This window comes from Mauremys mutica, chromosome 2 (assembly GCF_020497125.1).
Source record: "Mauremys mutica isolate MM-2020 ecotype Southern chromosome 2, ASM2049712v1, whole genome shotgun sequence".
Classification (NCBI taxonomy): Eukaryota; Metazoa; Chordata; order Testudines; family Geoemydidae; genus Mauremys; species Mauremys mutica.
In genome coordinates, this window is record NC_059073.1 from 93,817,336 (window position 1) to 93,836,104 (window position 18,769).

The 18,769-nt window shown below is 43.0% G+C and overlaps 1 protein-coding gene across 1 annotated transcript in view; it reads left to right on the top strand.

The window, feature by feature from the left end:
* Positions 1-18,769, top strand: part of LOC123363189 (centrosomal protein of 192 kDa-like) — a 220,227-nt gene that overhangs the window by 13,149 nt on the left and 188,309 nt on the right. The window contains exons 9-12 of the mRNA XM_045004073.1: positions 2,794-2,981; positions 10,523-10,724; positions 11,333-11,410; positions 13,435-13,620. Of these exons, the coding sequence (XP_044860008.1) occupies positions 2,794-2,981; positions 10,523-10,724; positions 11,333-11,410; positions 13,435-13,620 (654 nt within the window). The remainder of the gene's footprint in view (positions 1-2,793; positions 2,982-10,522; positions 10,725-11,332; positions 11,411-13,434; positions 13,621-18,769) is intronic.

Consider the following 18,769-nt stretch of genomic DNA (forward strand, 5'->3'; position numbering starts at 1 on the left):
GGCCCAGCTCAGAAGCTCCTTCCCTTGTGTGTGCTAGGGAAGGGGGAAGCTTGTAGCCGGCTTCAGCGGGTTATCTCCCTGATTTCCCAAGTGTCGGCTGCTACTCTGCTATCCTGGCAGCCCAGCTGGCCAGCCTATGCTTCTGGCTCCTCCTTCTCTTGGCTGTAAGCTGAACTCCAGCTCTGGCCCTCAATGGAACAGTGCAGGGATCATGCACTATAATCTAATTTAACTCTCCTTTGTGGGGAAAGCTAGAGAGCCAAGAGGCAGCTGCAGACCAAATTCCAGGAGGACAGGAAGACAAAAGTCAGCTGGTTGCAGCAAAAATGTTGAACTCCATATCATCTTGCAAAAGTGCTGTGTTCTACAGCTGTGGAATTGTAGACTCCACAGGGCCCTGACTGTGATGGATGGGACAGTTTACACCTCTTAGAGCTATTGTTTCAGGCTCTTGGCAGACTCGGGCAGCCACCACTTCATTGGTTTCCAAGGTTATCTCCACAGTTCTAAGGACTAGAAACATAACTTTTTAAAAAAGAGAAATGTAAGATTCTTGTTCACAATTCTGCAGCAGGGGTGAATTCCACTGTGACGTCTACGGCCATGGAATCTCTGACTATACTGGGTCCTGTCCGTTATGATAGAGCCTTACTGTGTGAGAAAGTATTTACCTACCTATTTTGCTTTGTGACTACATTGGGTTGAAAGTTAGTGTAAAAATCATATCTATAATGTGCTTTAGTGACTTTTAAGTTTAATAAAAACAAAGCATTTATTAACTATTGACCAAATTGGATTGGACCACCATTAGATTGCTTTTAGACTGTCTCTAGGCCTTGACTTTCAATGCATTGTACGTTTAAACAGCTAAGGGGCAGTTAAACTATAATAAGATTTCAATCTTTGGAAAATCAAATTTATCAGAATAAGTACATCATACCACTTATGCTTTCCGAACTGTGGGTTAGTGATAAAAATAGTTTTGGAATGATTTGAAACATGAAAATAAATTACTAGAAAACCCACACTCAGTAGTGCTGTGTTGTTATTGTGCTGATAACCACATGTGCCTAGATTTGTGATGCATTTTCCCTTCTCCATTTGTATTATGTCCTTTTTAACAGAAAACAGAGCTGATATCAACCTAACTGGAGTAACTTTGCTGTTTTGCTGCTTGTTGCATGCACACAGGAATGGAAAGAGAACTTTTTTCCCCTCCCCAACGCCGTTTGACCTCTCCCAAGACACCAGCAGCCTGATAACTACTAAACGCAATTCAAAAGGCCTTTCTAAAAATACACTGTATACCTTTTTGTACTAGCCATTGCAGTTTGACACTGTTGGAACTTCTGAAAGAAAGATAATTGGAGAGGGTTCTTATTGAGACAGATTTCCACCACAAATAGGTCTGTTCCCCCCCCCCCCCCCGAAAGCTCATGAAAATAACGGACTAGTATATGGGTTAAGAGGATTTGTTGTCCTTAGCTGGGGTGTGAGGAGGGAAAAGACTGCTTAATGACCATTAAAGTCAGTTAATTTTCATTAAAATTGTTTTGAGTGTTGATTTGTTTTACATTTTGTAGTGTTCAAATATATAATTGATTCCTAAACATTACAGCTTTGTAATTACTTTGTAATATACTGAAACTGTTAGTCTTAAAGGAATAAGAGAACAGTGTGATTTGATAACTGTACAGATAATAGCTTAATTTACTGTGGCATTGCTTCATTTATAAATTCGAACTACTTCAAAGAAATGTTTTGTAAGTGCTGTCATACTTTCTTCAGGCTCACTAAAAATACTTTTTTCTGATACGTGTTTGTATGTTCCTGTGGTGTGATTCCAGAGAGTAATTATGATTCCCTCTGAGCACAACATTTTGAAATTTACAGTAATCTAGGAAACATCTAAATTCAAATTAACATGCATCTTTAAATGTGGATTGTCCCAGGTTTTTATTAATTACTTGGCCACGCATTCTGTAAATATTCTCAGAGCAAAAAAACAAGACAGATAATGTCTTCAAATATTTTAGTAGTTATATTAAAGTGCATAAATGTTACGGGTAAGTCATAATAGAAGCTGGCAAAAGAATGACATGAAATGGCATTCTCTAAGCATTGTGTTGATTAGAAATCTAGCTTGTTCTGAGGTTTCTGCAGAAATATGTAAATACATACAAAGATTGTATTTAATTGAAAAGAGTAGTCCTTCCTTGTAAATGTATATTGTGATATCTAAGTATTGTAAAAACAATCTCATGTTTTTACATCTGTTCTAGAAACTTGCAGTAAAATTGATCTGAGTTGGATGCAAATGCAGCATGTGTACTTGCATAATATTTAATGTCTGCCTGGTGTTGCAAATGAAGTATTATTAAAGTCTGTTAATAAGCTGCATGAATTCTAGGAGAACTGTGTCCATCAAAGATATTGATAGCTGTGTTAGAAAATCCTTTTAATTTACAAAGTAACTTTTTTCTTTGTAAAATGCATATTAGGAATGTATTTACAATATTCTTTTTTATGAGGCTTTCAGTGGAAAAGAGAATACTTTTTTTTTCTTTTAAAGAACAGTTTCCAGACTTGATCAATCAATCTTGTTTTGAATGAGTGCCTTGATTTCTGCTGTTATGTTTCATTGGTTTTGGCATGGATATACTAAAGCTTTTTTTTTTCCCAGCATGTCTTTTCTCCCCTTTGTTTCTCCTTGTATTTACTACTTTTCTCTTTTTCTTCTGTTTCTTTTTTGTTTTTTGTTTTGGTGTTTTGTTCCTGTCTTAATTGTTTCAGGTATTTCTTTCCCCCTCTGGATTCCCCACGGGCTGGATCGAGATGGTCCAGTTATGCCCAGCTCCTACCACCTCCTCCTCTGATAGAGCACTCTTGCGATGCTGACACTGCCAACTTCCAGTATCCTCACCCAAGCAGACGATATAGCTCTCAGCCTCTTAACCTTTTACCTGAGAATGAAGGGGTTTAATATACATATTCAAAATAAATCCGAAAGGGCCTTATTCAGATGCTTGTAAATGCTTCAGTTTTTGGCTGCTTTTATTTTTCAGTTTTCCTCCAAAAGATTTTCAAAATTCAGCTTTCTTACATGTTTTGCAAACACCGCACAGGGGGGAGGGGTAGCTCAGTGGTTTGAGCATTGGCCTGCTAAACCCAGGGTTGTGAGCTCAATCCTTGAGGGGGCCATTTATGGATCTAGGGTGCACAAAAAAACAAACAAACCCACACCCTCAGGGACAGTACTTGGTCCTGCTAGTGAAGGCAGGGGACTGGACTCAATGACCTTTCAAGGTCCCTTCCAGTTCTATGAGCTAGGTATATCTCCATATATTTTTTATATATGTTTGGAACCTAATATTTGTGCTTGTGCATCAAAGGGATATTAGCTCTATTGTTTAGTACCCTTTGATGAACTATGACTATGACACAAGCAGCATTAATTGTGAGCTATATGGAGAGAGTAGCTGACTTCAAAGTGCCTATCTAATAGTTGGGGGGTTTTTGTACTCGGTTTATTGTGGTCTTGAGTTCTTTATGTTATACAATAGATCATATCCATAAATGTGAAATGTGTCATCAAAGTTCAACATGCCTTCAAGAAACTGTTCTAGAGCTCTAAAAGATAATTGGAATTGACATCTAAAATAAAAGAAAATATTCCTGTATATACAACAATAGAATTTTAATTAGGCATGTTCGATCACTTTTAGAATTTTCCACCTTGTTGCATAAGATAAAGTTTATAATTATTAGGTAAGGCAATTAAACTTATTTTAAAGGGTTTGTATTAGTTTGCTCTTTTTTTCATCAAAAGGAATACTATTAATATGATAGAAGAGCCTTGCTGATGCAAATATCCAATCTAACACACTTACAGTGGGGTACATGTGAGCGAATTAAGCAACTTTTTCTTCAGAAGGCTTAAAACTCAAATTTCATATATTGTTTAAAAGTATTTAAATGAAACAAGATTTGGCTGTTAGTATGTAAGACACATAACAGCTTGCTGATTGTGACTAGTATAGGGAATGACCACCAAAAGTCGTGTTTAGTACACTTTTTTACTGGTTTATACACCTCTACCCCGATATAACGCTGTCATCGGGAGCCAAAAAATCTTACCACCTTATAAGTGAAACCACGTTGTATCGAACTTTCTTTGATCTGCCAGAATGTGCAGCTCTGCCCCCCCCGGAGCGCTGCTTTACCACGTTATATCCAAATTTGTGTTATATCGGGTCGCGTTACCTCAGGGTAGAGGTGTATATAAAGAACTGAAAGTAAGTTTTATTTTTTTCCCTTCATTTTTAAAGTAGAAATTTAGGTTTTGTGTGAAATTTCATCAAAAGGAGCCAAATGTGTGAAAGGAAAGGAAATGAGAGGGGAACTTTTTTAAATGCTTATCACTGACGTTTGTAAAGTCAGTAATAAGCATTTTACATAACGGATGTCTTAAAATATCCAATGCCTCCTGCCATTTCAGTTGAGGTGCAAGGCACTGATACACATCTTCAGGGCCCTAGCTATATTAAAGAGCAAAAAACAGTGGAGCCTGGTGTTAATATTCCCAATATCTAAGATTTTTTTTTAAAAGGAGAACAAAAGTTAGATCTTTGTCCTAAGTACTAAAAATGGCCCAAGCCCAATTGCTCAAAAATTAATAACATTATCTTTAGGACTGTAAAACAGTTGCTGTTCTACACCTTGTTTTAACATATTACAACTTTACACAAGACTTGGATTGGAATTTCCCAATATACTGCAACACTCGAGCACATGCTTTAACATTGTGTGACAGTATTCCCATTCATTTCAGAGGGTCTGCTCCTATTTGTAAAGTTAATCATGTGCAGAAGTGTTGGGAGAACTGCTTGAAGTTGACTGTTTTTTGTTCTATTTTAAGTTACAGCTCCTGTTCCCTGTCCTGAGAATGGGGAGTAAAAAGCTTGTGCAGTGTGTAGTTGGGAAAAACAAACAAACCAAAAAACATTTTCACTTTGCCAACCAGTACTCAGTGTACCTCTTCCTCATAATAAAAATGGCTGAATTTCACAGTTTAAAATTATGGTATGCAAGTTAACCTTTATGAGTAGGGCACTAGCTGATTCTTTTAAAAATAAAGTATAAACATTTGAAAATGCAAGACTAAAAATGTGCACATACACTGAAAGAATGATGTGTATGCACAGGTGCTTGTGCAGCAATTTGGTATCCTGAATTTACAAGCTCAGCTGCTGAGGCAAGAGAAGATTGTTCCACAGAGGCTTTTTTGTTTGGGGGGAGGGGGCAGCATGGGGCTTCTATATAAACAAATGCAGAATAACTAGTGAAAGAGTGTATCCACATGATTTGTTTGTTCTGGCCCAAGCTACGGTGGTTGAGGATCATTGCATTTATGCAACTTGGGGCAGATATCCCACAGTGCAGTGGCTCCAATCCAAATGCATTTATGAGGAAGGGCACTTCCCCCCGCCCCCATGCGACAGCAGGAAGCCATATTGTAGCAGGACAATACCCCCAAGTGCAAGGTTTATGCCTGGGGGAATTTTGTGCCCCAAAATTAACAATTCTGCACATGACATTTTAAAATTCTGCATATTTTATTTGTTAAATTAACACACTATAATCATGCTTGCTTCAATTATTTTGGGAATTTATTTCAAAATACTTGTCAGCAAGTATGTAACAATGCAGACAAAAAAGTCATCAAATGTTTTCTGTCAAATAAGGTTCCTTACTAGGCATATTAATACAGAACTCTGAGTAATAATTCATTTAAAGTACAATACAGAAACTTATTTCCTGCACCCCTCAGAAGCAGTGCAAAGGCTTGGAGGAGTTGGGGATAATGGAGGAGCTGAGGGAGAGGGAAGTAATTGCTAGGAAGGAGCCTGGGAGTGAACCTGGAGGGTAGTTGGGTGTGGATAGGAGAAGCAGGGAACTTTTTTCGGGGGGAGAAGGATTGTTAGGGAGTGGAGGAGCTTCCCCGTATGCAACCTCTGCCTGACCTAGCCTCTTCCATCTAGCCAGGCACATTTGTCCCATCCCAATGTGTTCCTGCGCCTCCCTTTCCCCATGTGTCTATGTACCCCCACTAACCCATCCTTCTCCCCTGACCTCATGTGTTGCTGAACCCCCACCACTCCCCATCTCTGTGTCCTTGCACCCCTACACCCTGGCTTAGTGCTGTCATCCCACTAGCTGCTGTGCCCCCACCCCAGTCTGTGACCACCCAGCAGCCCTCTGTGCCCTGTCTTTCTGGTAACCCATGCCTCCTTACCTGGCCCCACAAGCAGGGCGCTGTGAGGAAAGCAGCCTCTCCATGGCTGGCTGCTCTGGCCCAAAGCCGAATGCCGTCTTTTCTGGCACCACAATGGCCCCTGGTCATCGAAAAGTGTAATTGCAGCACATCCCGGGCAGAATGTATGGGGGATGGGGAGGGCTTAATTCTCTGTGTGTGCAGTGGCACAGAATTCCCCCAGGAGTAAAGTTGCTACTGCTGTCAGCACTGGTGGACCCACTGGATGATCTCAGTGCTACAGCATGGGAGTATGGCTATGGCCTATAGCGGGGTGGGACAACTTTTTGGCCCATGGGCCCCATCTGGATATGGAAATTGTATGGCAGGCCATGAATGCTCATTAAATTGGGGGTTGGGGTATGGGAGGGGTGAGGGCACTGGGGATGAGGGATTGGGAGAGCAGGAGGGTGCTCTGGGCTGGGACTGAGGGGTTTGGAGGGCAGGAGTGGGATCAGGGCTGGGGCAGGAAGTTAGGATGCGGGAGGGGGCCAGGGGTGCAGGTTCTGGGTGACGCTTACCTCTAGCAGCTCCTAGAAGCAGTGGCATGTCCCCTCTCTGGCTTCTCCACAGAGGCACATCCAGGCATTTCTGTGCGCGCTGTCCTGTCCACAGGTGCTGCCCCTACAGCTCCCATTGGCAGCGGTTCCTGGCCAATGTGAGCTGCGGAAGCGGTGCTTGGGGTGGGGCAGCATGCGGAGCCCCCTTTCTGCCCCTGTGCATAGGAGCCGGAGGAGGGACATGCTGCTGCTTCCAGGAGCTGCACAGAGCAGGCCAAGCCCTCAACCCCACTCCCCAATGGGAACTCAAGGGCCGGATTAAGATGTCTGGAGGGCCGGATGTAGTTTGCCCACTTCTGGCCTATAGTGTATAAGAGCAGAAGGGGTGAGTGTGAGTAAGGTAGTCGATAGTGGAGACTGTGCTCTCCCAAAACTATAGTAACCTCCAAGATTGAGCTTTTTTCTCTGTTGTCCTAAATAGTATTTTGCTTGCTCTTCGTACATAATGCTGCTCCTTATATTCATTGCACCTTCTCTTCTCAGTTCCCTTAGTGTTGCTTAATTTTTGAGGGGTTTTGTATTATTTAGTCCTAAAAATATAATCAGGTTAATAATCTAGTCCGAGAAGCACTTTCTGGTGCTACACAGAAAGCTGGCTGCTCTTAGGGTGCTGTTCTTGTTTTCAGCTAAGAGAAATTAAAGTGGAAGGAGGGGGAAATGAAATGTTGACCAAAAGTAAACCATGAGGCTTATTTTCTTAAAATTAAAAAAAAAAAAAAGACAAAACACATGGAACTAAGACAAATAAAAATATGGTAAGTACTTTTGAAATATTATTTTCTATGTAATTTCTGTAGCAGCCAGACAAATGTTACATGCTTATAAAGAGGGGGGCAAAAATGTCAGGGAACAGAAAACTAGAGCCAAAATGTTCTTGAAAAAATTGATCTAGTAACATAGGGCATGCATTATGAAAAAGTTGGGGAAACCACTCGATTAATAGCATCTACCTACCTATCAGCTCCTAGATTTATTCTAGTATAGATTCTCAACCTGCTCCAGACTGTAACTCCAACAAGAACCTTTGGGATTACCCTCCCTTCTAGCCCTCAAGAAAAGAAAAGGAAGGTGGATGGGATATCCCATGCCCCCAGTCCAGTTTTGAAAACGTGTTCTTGTATCTTTGTACTATTACTGCCCAGTTCTGGAGGGAATGCCAGGCTTATGATTGTACAGTCATGTTGCCCATTAAAGTGTGTAGCCTATGGAAGATAAGCTGTAACTCAGGAGTAGGCAACTTATGGCACGTGTGCCAAAGATGGCATGCGAGCTGATTTTCAGTGGCACTCACACTGCCCGGGTCCTGGCCACCGGTCTGGGGGGCTCTGCATTTTAATTTAATTTTAAATAAAGCTTCTTAAACATTTAAAAAATCTTATTTACTTTATATATAACAATAGTTTAGTTATATATTATAGACTTATAGAAAGAGACCTTCTAAAAACATTAAAATGTATTACTGGCATGTGAAACCTTAAATTAGAGTGAATAAATGAAGACTTGGCACACCACTTCTGAAAGGTTGCCAACCCCTGCTCTAACTACAGTACTACAACAAAAACATAAATCAGTCATGGCAAAATAGGTGCTCAGAGGAACCTACAAAACAGAATTCAAAACCTAACATGAAATTTTCCTTTAAAATATAACTTTGGGAAGAGAAAAGCCTTAATGTAAAACAGGAACTGTAAAGGAAAGACTGCTACTAGCTTTTTTTTGTGAAAAAATGCTAACCTGTTGACTACTGTATTGTGCTTTTGGGATTCACTACCCCAATTTAGTAGCAATTTTTAATTATCGGGGGTATTTTTTAGAGCTTCTACTGTTTGTTAGGCACTTGTCCAAAAGTCATCTTATTTTCCTACCTAGCTGAGGAAGTACTGCTGTTGGGTATCTTCCATTAACAATACCCCCATCACACTTTTTCCTCAAAAGAAGTTGTACTATTTATAGCTCTCCAGCATATGAGTTACTCTAGCCAATGAATAATGTATGTTAGAAATATCTCCTTTAAAAGTCTGGGATGTTTAATATCTGTATTTTGATAGTTATGAAATGTTTATGAGCATATAATAAGATATTTGAAACATTTACCCAATAACTTTATTTACTATTAATTAAATTTTAATGTTAATGCAAAATAAACTTACTGCAGGCTCAGGGTCTCAGGTAAGATGTTTTTGCGTGCTTATTCTATGCATACTGTTGAATTGTGTGTGGAAATTTTGGTTTTTTAGCTTTTAGATCACGATCAGGTATGCAGGTTGGCCATCTGCAAAGTGTGTTAATTCTGGCCTGTCTCATGATTCACATGGTATCTATGGTATCCCAAAACAGCTATTTCACACAATTGGGTCACTAATGCAAGCAGGTGCAGCTAGACAGCTCTAGAAGTGTATTTAATGAAGTACCATGTGTCATAACAACTGCTCCCAGCAGGAACTCAGAAGCTGTAGATAGGGCAACCTGACTTATGCTTCACATGCTGGGCTCTTAGGGACACAGAAAGGGTAGGGCCCCTGATTGACCTCAGCCTCACAAGAAGGCCCACATTGCTTCTCAGGAGCCCTTGAGAGGGGCTGGGCATGCTCTGCAGTCACGGTCTCAGCTCTGCAAAGGACTGGGCGGCAAAAGGCTCTCAATGAAAGCAGGAGCTCAGACTAAACCTCAGCCCATCAGTTCCCTGATTTGCCCTTGAGCAGGGGCGGCTCTACGAATTCCACTGCCCCAAGCAGGGCGGCGCACCGCGCCGCTCTGCCGGGCGCCAGTCCCGCGCCTCCGCGGGACCTCCCGCAGACGTGCCGCTGGCCCCCTGCCTACGGTGGAGCTTCCGCAGGCATGCCTGCGGGAGGTCCACAGGAGCCGCGGGACCAGCGCACCCGCCGCAGTCATGCCTGCGGGAGGTCCGGTCGTCCCGCGGCTCCGTTGGACTTCCCGCAGGCATGACTGCAGAAGGTCCGCCGGACCCGCCTGCCGCCTGCCTGTTAAAATACCGCCCCACACGCGCGCTTGGCGCGCTGGGGTCTGGAGCCGGCCCTGCCCTTGAGCATTAGCCTGCTAAATGCAGGGTTGTGAATTCAATCCTTGAGGGGGCCATTTAGGGATGGGGGCAAAAATCTGTCTGGGGATTGGACTAGATGACCTCCTAAGGTCCCTTCCAACCCTGAGTCTAGTGTAGCCAAGGCCTATAATTCTATGAAAATCGCTGTAGCTGCCCCCTCCCGGCCCTCACCCACTAGCAAAGCAGTGTGGGCTCAGGTCTCACCCTCCCCTGACAGGGGCTGGGCTGGTGTCACTCACAGAGCTGAGGGCGGGGCTTAGTCACGTCATGCCTCTCTTCCCCCAATCAGAAACGTAGTCCAGGCTTTTCTTTTTAACCTGAGCTGCCCAATGCCAATTGCCAACTCCCGCTTTTTTTCTTCGGTTCCTTTGGCCCAGCCCCCGGACGAGCACGGGCAGCCTCGCGCGGCGAATGCGCGCCCCCGGAAGGGAGAGAAAGAGTCGCAGGGCCTGGTGGGAGCATCCGCGCGTACGTCCGCGCGCCCTGGGGGGAGGGTCTCGCGCTACAGCCGCGGGCGGCGCTGGGCGTCTCGCGCACAAATCCGGCGGAGCGGCTGCTGCGCGCGCCTTCTGCGCTGGGGCTGGTGAGCGAGCGAGCGCGGCGCCTGCGGGGGGAGGCGGAGGGAAGCTGAGCGACGGTTTGAAGTTGTGGCGGTTGGGTGGCCGGGCTGCTCCTGTCTCTGCTCTGTCCGTGCGGGGAGGTGCCGGTGTCGGGTCCCGGCTGCTGCTTTTCCCCCCTCGCCGTGTGGGCTCCCCCGCGCCAGGCGCACGCGGCGGTGCCGGGCAGTCAGGTGTGTGTGTGTGGGGGGGCTGTAGGTACGGGGGGAGTAGGGCTCGCTCTCTGCCCCGCTCCCCCAGCTGTCCGAGGGAAGCTGCGCCCCGGACCCCGCGAGCGAATAGTGCCCCTGCCCCAGCTCCCCGGGACTCCCGTGTCCCTGCCCCGCTGCCCGGGGCCGTCTCTGGGGCTGGGGGTGTGTGGAAGGCCGGACTCTGATGTAGCCTGTGGTTGGCGATTGAATGGGCAAAGTGATGCGAGCTAACCCAGGAAAGGGCGTCCCTATTCCGGAGTGAGCGTGTCCACACTCGGAGCGGAACCAGTGTCGGCCCACTGGGGTCATTGGGCTGTGCAGATGAGCCCTCGCTCTAACTGCTTCCTTGCTCCATAACCTATCCCATCCCTGTGCGGGGAGTCAGCAAGGCTAAGTAAGGGGTGTGAAACCCGCTCCTTGTGCTGCCTCTGAGCTCACTGGCTATGGACCGGACAGGAGGGAGGAGTGTGTTGTGGGGGAGCTGTATCTGTAGGTGCCCATCGCTGGAGTCGTCATGGACGTTCGCCTCTGATTCAGCAGGTTTAATGGTGTTTAATGAAGGTGATGCTTTACATGGGTTTTTTTTTTAGGATCCTTCGGGCGCTTGAGGCCTGTAGAAACAGAGGAAGATGCTGTCTGCTCCAAGCAGCTTTACAAGCTAAATACAGGTCAGGCACCTAAGGGCTTTAACTTGTAGGAGTTAATCTCTCTCTCTTTTTTTTTTTTTAAAAGCCTTGCTCAAAAGACTTTAAGGAAGAAGTTTAAATAAGTTTGTAGATATAGTTGTGCTTATGTCCGTAAAGGATATGGTCAGTGTATTGTCTAGTTTTTTTTAATCCGAAACAAATGGAGCGGCAACAAGTTACTTATATTATTGTAAATACAGTTGATTTGCTCTTATATTCAGATGTTGCTTAATCAGGATGTGTTCTGCTTTCAAACAGTCTTTTCTGTGGCACCTGTCACAGTCCAGTACAGTGATCCCCAACCTTTTTCGTCTGGCGGGTGCCGGACAACGAGCCACCGAGGACCGTGGCTGGTGGACAAGCAAGCTGATTTTCGGTGGCATTTCGGTGGCAACGCCTCTTGATGCTGCTGCTTTTCGGCAGCTTTTTGGCGGCATTTCAGCAGATGCTTGTCCACCGGCCAGTACGCAGGCGCAGATAGATGCCCCAGGCACCGTGTTAGAGACCACTGGTCTAGTAAATTAACTCTCAGTTGCTGTTGGCATTTTGAGATTATCCTACTTAGAAAGTCCAAGCTGACTTCTTCTTGTCCCACTGTGCTGTTTTTTGGTAGTAGTAAAACTGATCTTTAGTGGCTTCCCGGTTAAACTTCAGTACCTGTTCCAATGCCAAAATGTGATCCTGTTGGATGATACCTTAAATAACAATCTGTAGACTAAGAAAATAACTGGGACTGATTTTGTAGCTTTAACTGAGTACACAACTCAAGGTGTGTTCTGTGCACCTTGAAAAAATCACCAGTCTTACAATCTTTTATTGTTTTTTTTTTAAAGACTTTATTAATAACAGTGAAGAGGTTAGAAGCACAAGGAAACTAGCTTTTTACTTTAATTGGGTACTCTAAATGTTTTATTTTAGTGGGTGTGAATTTGAAAATTTTTGAAATGGAGTTAAATCTCCCAAACACTTATTTGATAAAGCACCCTTTAAATAACATACCTGAAACTTTAAAGTGAATGTTTTCTGCTCCCTTGTTGAAATTTTAAGAGGGCCTTTTCAACATAGGTGACATTGACTATAAAAAGTAATGATGAAACTTATTAAATTCAAAGCTGTCAAATGCATGTTTTCACTAGCATTCTGTAACTCCTTTCAGTTCTGACAATGTTGTGTGTTAACTATAGTAGGCATAAAATTTAAAAATGACTTTTTTTAAAAGAATGGTTTTATTTGGACTTGGAAGCACATTGGCTTGAAGACTAACAAATGGATAAAGTGTCCATTGCTTTTTTTTGGTGAAACTTGGTCTAGCCAAAGGAAGCATACAGTCAGGTTTCTTAGACTTTTCTGATTTTACTTTGGGTGAGTGTTAGTACCATTCTGGACTTAACCACTGGTTTAAAGAATACACCTTTTGCCATACATGGAATATTTTAGCCAACTGTATACCTATGCAATTTTTTTTTTTAATATATGAAGAGTACCGTTGCTGTTGGTAGTCAGCAAAACCACCTTTAGACCTTATGTGTACTGGTGATTTTAGAGAAATCTAGCACTGCTTCAGCTTCATTGGTGCTAGTAATAGTGTAATCTGGTCATCAGTGATTTTGTCATTTAACTTTGTGATCTAGATGATATTTTGGAGTAACACTGCCGACTTGATAAGTTTAAGCTAATGCTGTTAAAGTAACAACTGTTTGTGCCGGTGAAGCTTCAGTGCTAGTACAATGGAGGTAGATGACTCTAAAATTGTAGCTTTTTAGGCCATAGATAATTAAGAACTGTAATACATAATTCAGAATCAGGACTACTTTTGTGAAAGTCGTGTAACTGGACTTGGAGTCCTTCCATCCTCGTCTGTGAAAATAAAATCTTTCTATATCTGTAGCGTGAAGAATCTGGCTATGTTGCTTCCAGTGGGAGTTTACATGACTTTAGTGACAATTCTTTGAGTATCAGCTTGTTTGTTATGCTGAACTGACTTATTCCAATTCATTTTTAAACAGTGTGCTATTGTATGGCAGGATGGAAGACTTCAGAAATATTGCGGATGAGACATTTCCAAGCTTTTTGGCTAACTCACTGAACAGTAATACCAGTGGGATTTTGGAGAATGTCACCATTTCATCAAACCTTGGCTTACCTGTTGCAGCTTCAACTGTTGCCAGGAATAAAACAGGTTGTGACAACAGGTAAGACTGTCCTCCTAATAGTCTTTCATAACCTAAAATACACTTGCGTTATGGGGAAGGGTAGAGGTGTCTGATCTCCTCCAGAAGGATTCCTCTTGCATACTGTCTGCTCAGAAAGCTGAAATTGGTTATTTGGATACTTCTGTAACATGGTGTGAATTCGTGAAGTGCTGAAAAATGTCAGTGTGTTGCTGAATGAACTTCTGATGGCTGCTACAAAAGGTAGGTGAGGTAATATCTTTTATTGGACCAACTTCTGATGTAAAAGAGACAAGCTTTAAAGCTACGCAGAGGGTATGGCTACACTTACGGTTTGCAGCGCTGGTCATCCAGCTGTGTAGGAGCAGTGCTGGTGTGTGGCCACACTCTCAGCTACCAGCGCTGGTGTGTGGCCACATTTGCAGCATTAGCAGAGCTGTTGGGAGTGATGCATTATGGGCAGCTATCCCAGCATTCAAGAGGCCGCAACGTGCTTTTCAAAAGAGGGGGGTGGAGTGGGGTCTAGTGTGACAGGGAGCGGGGGGAGAGAGAGAGTGGATTTTTGGAGCCAACACTGTGTGTTTAGCTTCCTGCCTTGAAAAATCAGAACATGTTTCCAACCCCTTAGTCTTAACTCTTAATTGCAAACAGCCTGCAGCCAACACGATTCCCCGCTGTTTCATTCACTCCCTGCCTGCAATCTTATTTGATTGTTTACAGCCAGGTACAGATGATCACAGCAAACAGGAACTCTGTTTGTTTTTTAGATAAGCGGCAACGGCAAGGGAGCGGAGCTCGTTCACAACAAAACAAAGAGAGGCTGCATAACAAAACAAAGAGTAATTTAGTTAAAAGCATTCGGGGATACATCCTTATACCCTGGAGGCCAATCACAGCGCTGGTGTGTGGCCACACTTGATGACCAGCGCTGCAGCACCAGCGCTGGAATCCTTATTCCCCATGCTGAGTGAGGTGTACGGCCAGGGAGTTGCAGCGCTGGAAGTGCCCTGCAGGTGTGGCCACTTACTAATTGCAGCGCTGGTGGAGGCTTTCCAGCGCTGCAAATCGCCAGTGTAGCCATACCCAGAGACACTTCTTGGGTCTGGGAAAGGTATTCAGAGTGTCAAGTGGTCAGTTAACACCTCTGCAGCCATAGAACAAAAAAAAAGGGGGGGAGGCTTTAAAGTTACAGATTGTTGAAATAATAAGCGATACATCTGATGTCTTTAAGACCAATATTAATAGTCTCTAGCAAAGTTATGAATTTAAGCTCCTTAACTTGTCCTTTGAAGGTGTTGTGTACCTTTCCCAGATTTAAGAGCTCTTTGTATCCCAAAAGCTTGTCTCTTTCACAACAGAAGTTGGTTCTATAAAAGATATTACCTCATCTACCATGTGTTTCTAATATCCAGGAAGTAACACCGCTACAACACTGCATGCTATAAAATAAGGCATTTTGTCAAATAAAACTTAATTTGTCATGCTTCATTACAAAATGTCAACTTGGTTTTTAGACTGGAATTTTAAATGTATACCGAGTTAACATCCTTTAACCTGAACAGGTTTCAGAGTAGCAGCCGTGTTTAGTCTTTTTGAAGTGATAATCGAGATGACCCATAGAAGGTGTGAGGATACTTAACATGGGGAAATAGATTCAATTGGTGTAATGGCCCAACCGTTTAACCTGAACAGTAATCTAACTCTGGAGCATCCTGTATTGCTTGCACATAAAGTCAATAGTTATTAGTTTTAGTAATTCTGAGAATATTGGTTCTGTAGTATCTTTCTTGAAACCAGAAAGATTAATTATGTACAATTAACGTACAGTACTTTGAGCCGATATTATAGTGGGAAAACAATTAGGAAATAAAGATACTGTTGTATTTTTGGTCACAATTATTTTTTGTTCAAGGTGACTATTACACTATACTGACTCGGGTCAAACAAATTTTGGTACCAAAGATAAAACCTGTATAGCTGTGAGTAAAGTATATGATCCATCCTTAAAATTTAGCGAAATGACACACAGAATCTGTTGCCTCCTCTATGGATGCAACATGTCAAACTGAGTTTGGGATCATTGGGCATTACCGCTTCCAGGAGAGAGTGATGCAGAGTTTACAGAATTAAATTGTTGTGTAGTTTTCCCATAATTCTCTTGTCCAGGAGTCTGTGTGTTGGCCTAGAATATTGTTCTCCAGCCCAGTCTTGTTTGGCTCTTGGTTTCTGGCACCATCTGTGTGTTTTTTTTTTAAACCTGTGGGTTTATCTGAGATGTCAGACATTTGAGCTACATTACATTCCTCGCAACTATATGTGATAGCTTATGGACAGAGTGCAGGTTCCTGTAGTATATTGACCCATTCCACCAGCTATTTCTTGGCTGTGTAGCTGGCCATAACGATGGAGTATAAGAATTGCTAGTCTAGTGATTGAGAATTATCTGTAAATGGTTAACTGACTCCTATATTAGCCAGACATCTAGGTTTACTCAAGAAAGTTGTTTGAAAACACTTCTATCCCACTTTTGTTTTCTCCTCTCTAAACTGCCAGAGTTGATCAGAGTTGCTCATAGTGAACAGTTCTTTGGTGAACATTACCAGCCAATAACAGTCTAATAAAAGTATTTTTTTAATTTAAATTTATAAAATGCAAAAATAAAAACTGAAAGGCTACACAACATAAATTATGGATAGATTTGTATTAAATGAAACCACTTGTTTTTCTTGCCAAACAAGTACTCAGAGGAAATCAGAGCAGCCATTAGCCTGATGAACTCCTGACTAAGCTGGGAATAAAGATGAAACTAGGTACTTTGCCATCCCTTTTTATATGGGATTAGATTCCAACAATCCTTTTGTGGTGCTAAACTAGTATTTAGATACTCTATAAGAAACAGAATGCAACTTGACATACATCATGGTTTAAATTATTTTCTTATATGGTGTTATTGAGTACCACCTTCACCAGTGTAACCAGAAAATATTTAAATATTTTTACACCACCAACATTGGCTGCTGTCCTGTCTCTAGTCTTGTTTCTGCTTTCCTCTCCACACTGCACCTAGGCTTCAGTAGTTTGACTGCACACTGTTGATAACTCATGCTGCCTCTCTACTCTGCCATGGAATTTAAGCCATGCTAGAACAGAGCTCATAAGATGAGGAAGGGAAACTGTTGTCCCACAGAATGCTGTATATCTTAAAATCCATAACTAGAGCAGTAAGAACTAATGGAAACCAACCTAAGGGAGCAAGGAAGGGATGCTCTGAGTCCTGAGTACTGTTTGCTGATGGTCCAGTTGAACACCACAGAAATCCAGTTTGAGGAACAAAAGATGGAGAATGCTTTATCAGATTGGGATAATGGGAAAAAGTGTTTCATGCACTTCATAAATACTTCTGAAGAATGGAAGGAAACAAAAACATTTAGAACTGAATTAGACAAAACTGTGGTGACTGGTAAGAATCTTGAAACTAAACTTTACAGCTTTCAAATGAGTGATTAACCACAAAAAAAAAAAATTTAATCAAGGATGACAAGCCTTCAGGCTGACATAACTGCAGTCTCTCTCAGAACTTTCCCAATGTAGTAGCTTTCTCAGAATGACCCCTTTGCATTTGGAAAGTTAGGCTCTTACGACCTGGAACTACCAAATCAAGCCTCTGTGTTAAAGGCTTGCCAAAAATAACTTCTTGTAGGTTATGTAGGTCATATCAGCCTAGCTATATTCATCTTTTTGTGCAAATACCTCACGTACATAGCAACATATAGTAACTCCTCTCTTAAAGTCGTCTTGGTTAATGTTTCGTTGTTAGGTTGCTGATCAATTAGGGAACATGCTCATTTAAGAGCAGCCCGTTGCAGCTAGCTGATGGGGGCGTAGAACCAGGGTGGACTGGCAGCTCCCCGCTCTCCTAAGTTCCCTGTGCTGCAGCCGCCCAGCAGGCTATCAATTGGCAGTTCAGCTGTCCCTCCCCCCACTGCCATGTGCTGCTCCTTCCCTCTGCCTTGGAGCTGCTCCCAGAGACTCCTGCTTGCTGTGCGGTGGAGGGAAGGAAGGCAGGGGGCTAATGTCAGGGTGTCCGCCTCCCCCCTGCTCCTGTACCCCGCTTACCCCTTCTCCATATAGAGCAGGGAGGGGACACGGACAGAGAGAGACAGAGCTTGGGGCAGCAGCAGCTGCTGTCTCAACTTCCTGATCGACTTAAAAAGACAATGCACTTAAGAGTTGGTCAGCTTACTTAAAGGGGCAATGTGCATCTGTCTCCCTCTCTCTTCCCTACACAAGGTGTGTGTCTATCTCTGTCTGCTATGCTGTCTCCCCTCGCTCCTGTTCGTGCTGCCTTGATGAGAGGCTACATTAACAATGTGTTAACCCTTGAGGGCTCAGCCGAGTATTAGTTCATCATTTAGCAGCAAGGCATTCCCTGCGAAATATCCCTCCCTCTTCCACCCTCTAACTTCACCACCTCAGCCAAGCTTCACAATCATCATAGCTGTGACCAGTATTAAATTGTTTGTTTAAAACATATACTGTGTGTATATTTATATAATATATAGTTTTTTCTCTGGTGAAAAAAATTTCCCTGGAACCTACCCTCCCCCCCATTTACATTAATTCTTATGGGGAAATTGGATTCGCTTAACATCGTTTCGCTTAAAGTCACATTTTTCAGACATAACTACAATGTTAAGCGAGGAGTTACTGTATTCTCCAAAGTCACACTTTGACAAGCTCCACAGAAGTAGACTAATGGCTGTATATAGGGATTGCTGTCTGATTTACAGAAGAAAGTAAAGACTGAGATTTGCTGGCCAGAAGTTGGTCGAAAGAAAGGAATTGTACTCGGACACCAGATGAGTCTTGTCCTTTATCAGGGCCCGGTTATTCCCTGAGCTAGGCTTGCTCAGCTTCCATTCGCTTCAGTGGGAGCTATATGCATGCAAATAACAAGATGAGCAGGCCTCATAGGTATTAAGTGCATGAATAGTGTACAGAATCAGGAGGAAGGGAAGGAGAGAGCCTCTGAAATACCACTCTGTTCCACCAAGAAAAAACAAGATCTTTAATCCATTCACTGTTCTTGAAAGATGAAATCTAGTGGTCACAAATGGGTTTGGAGAAACAAGGAACTCGGACCCTCCCTTGGAGGAGCTCTGCTCTCACA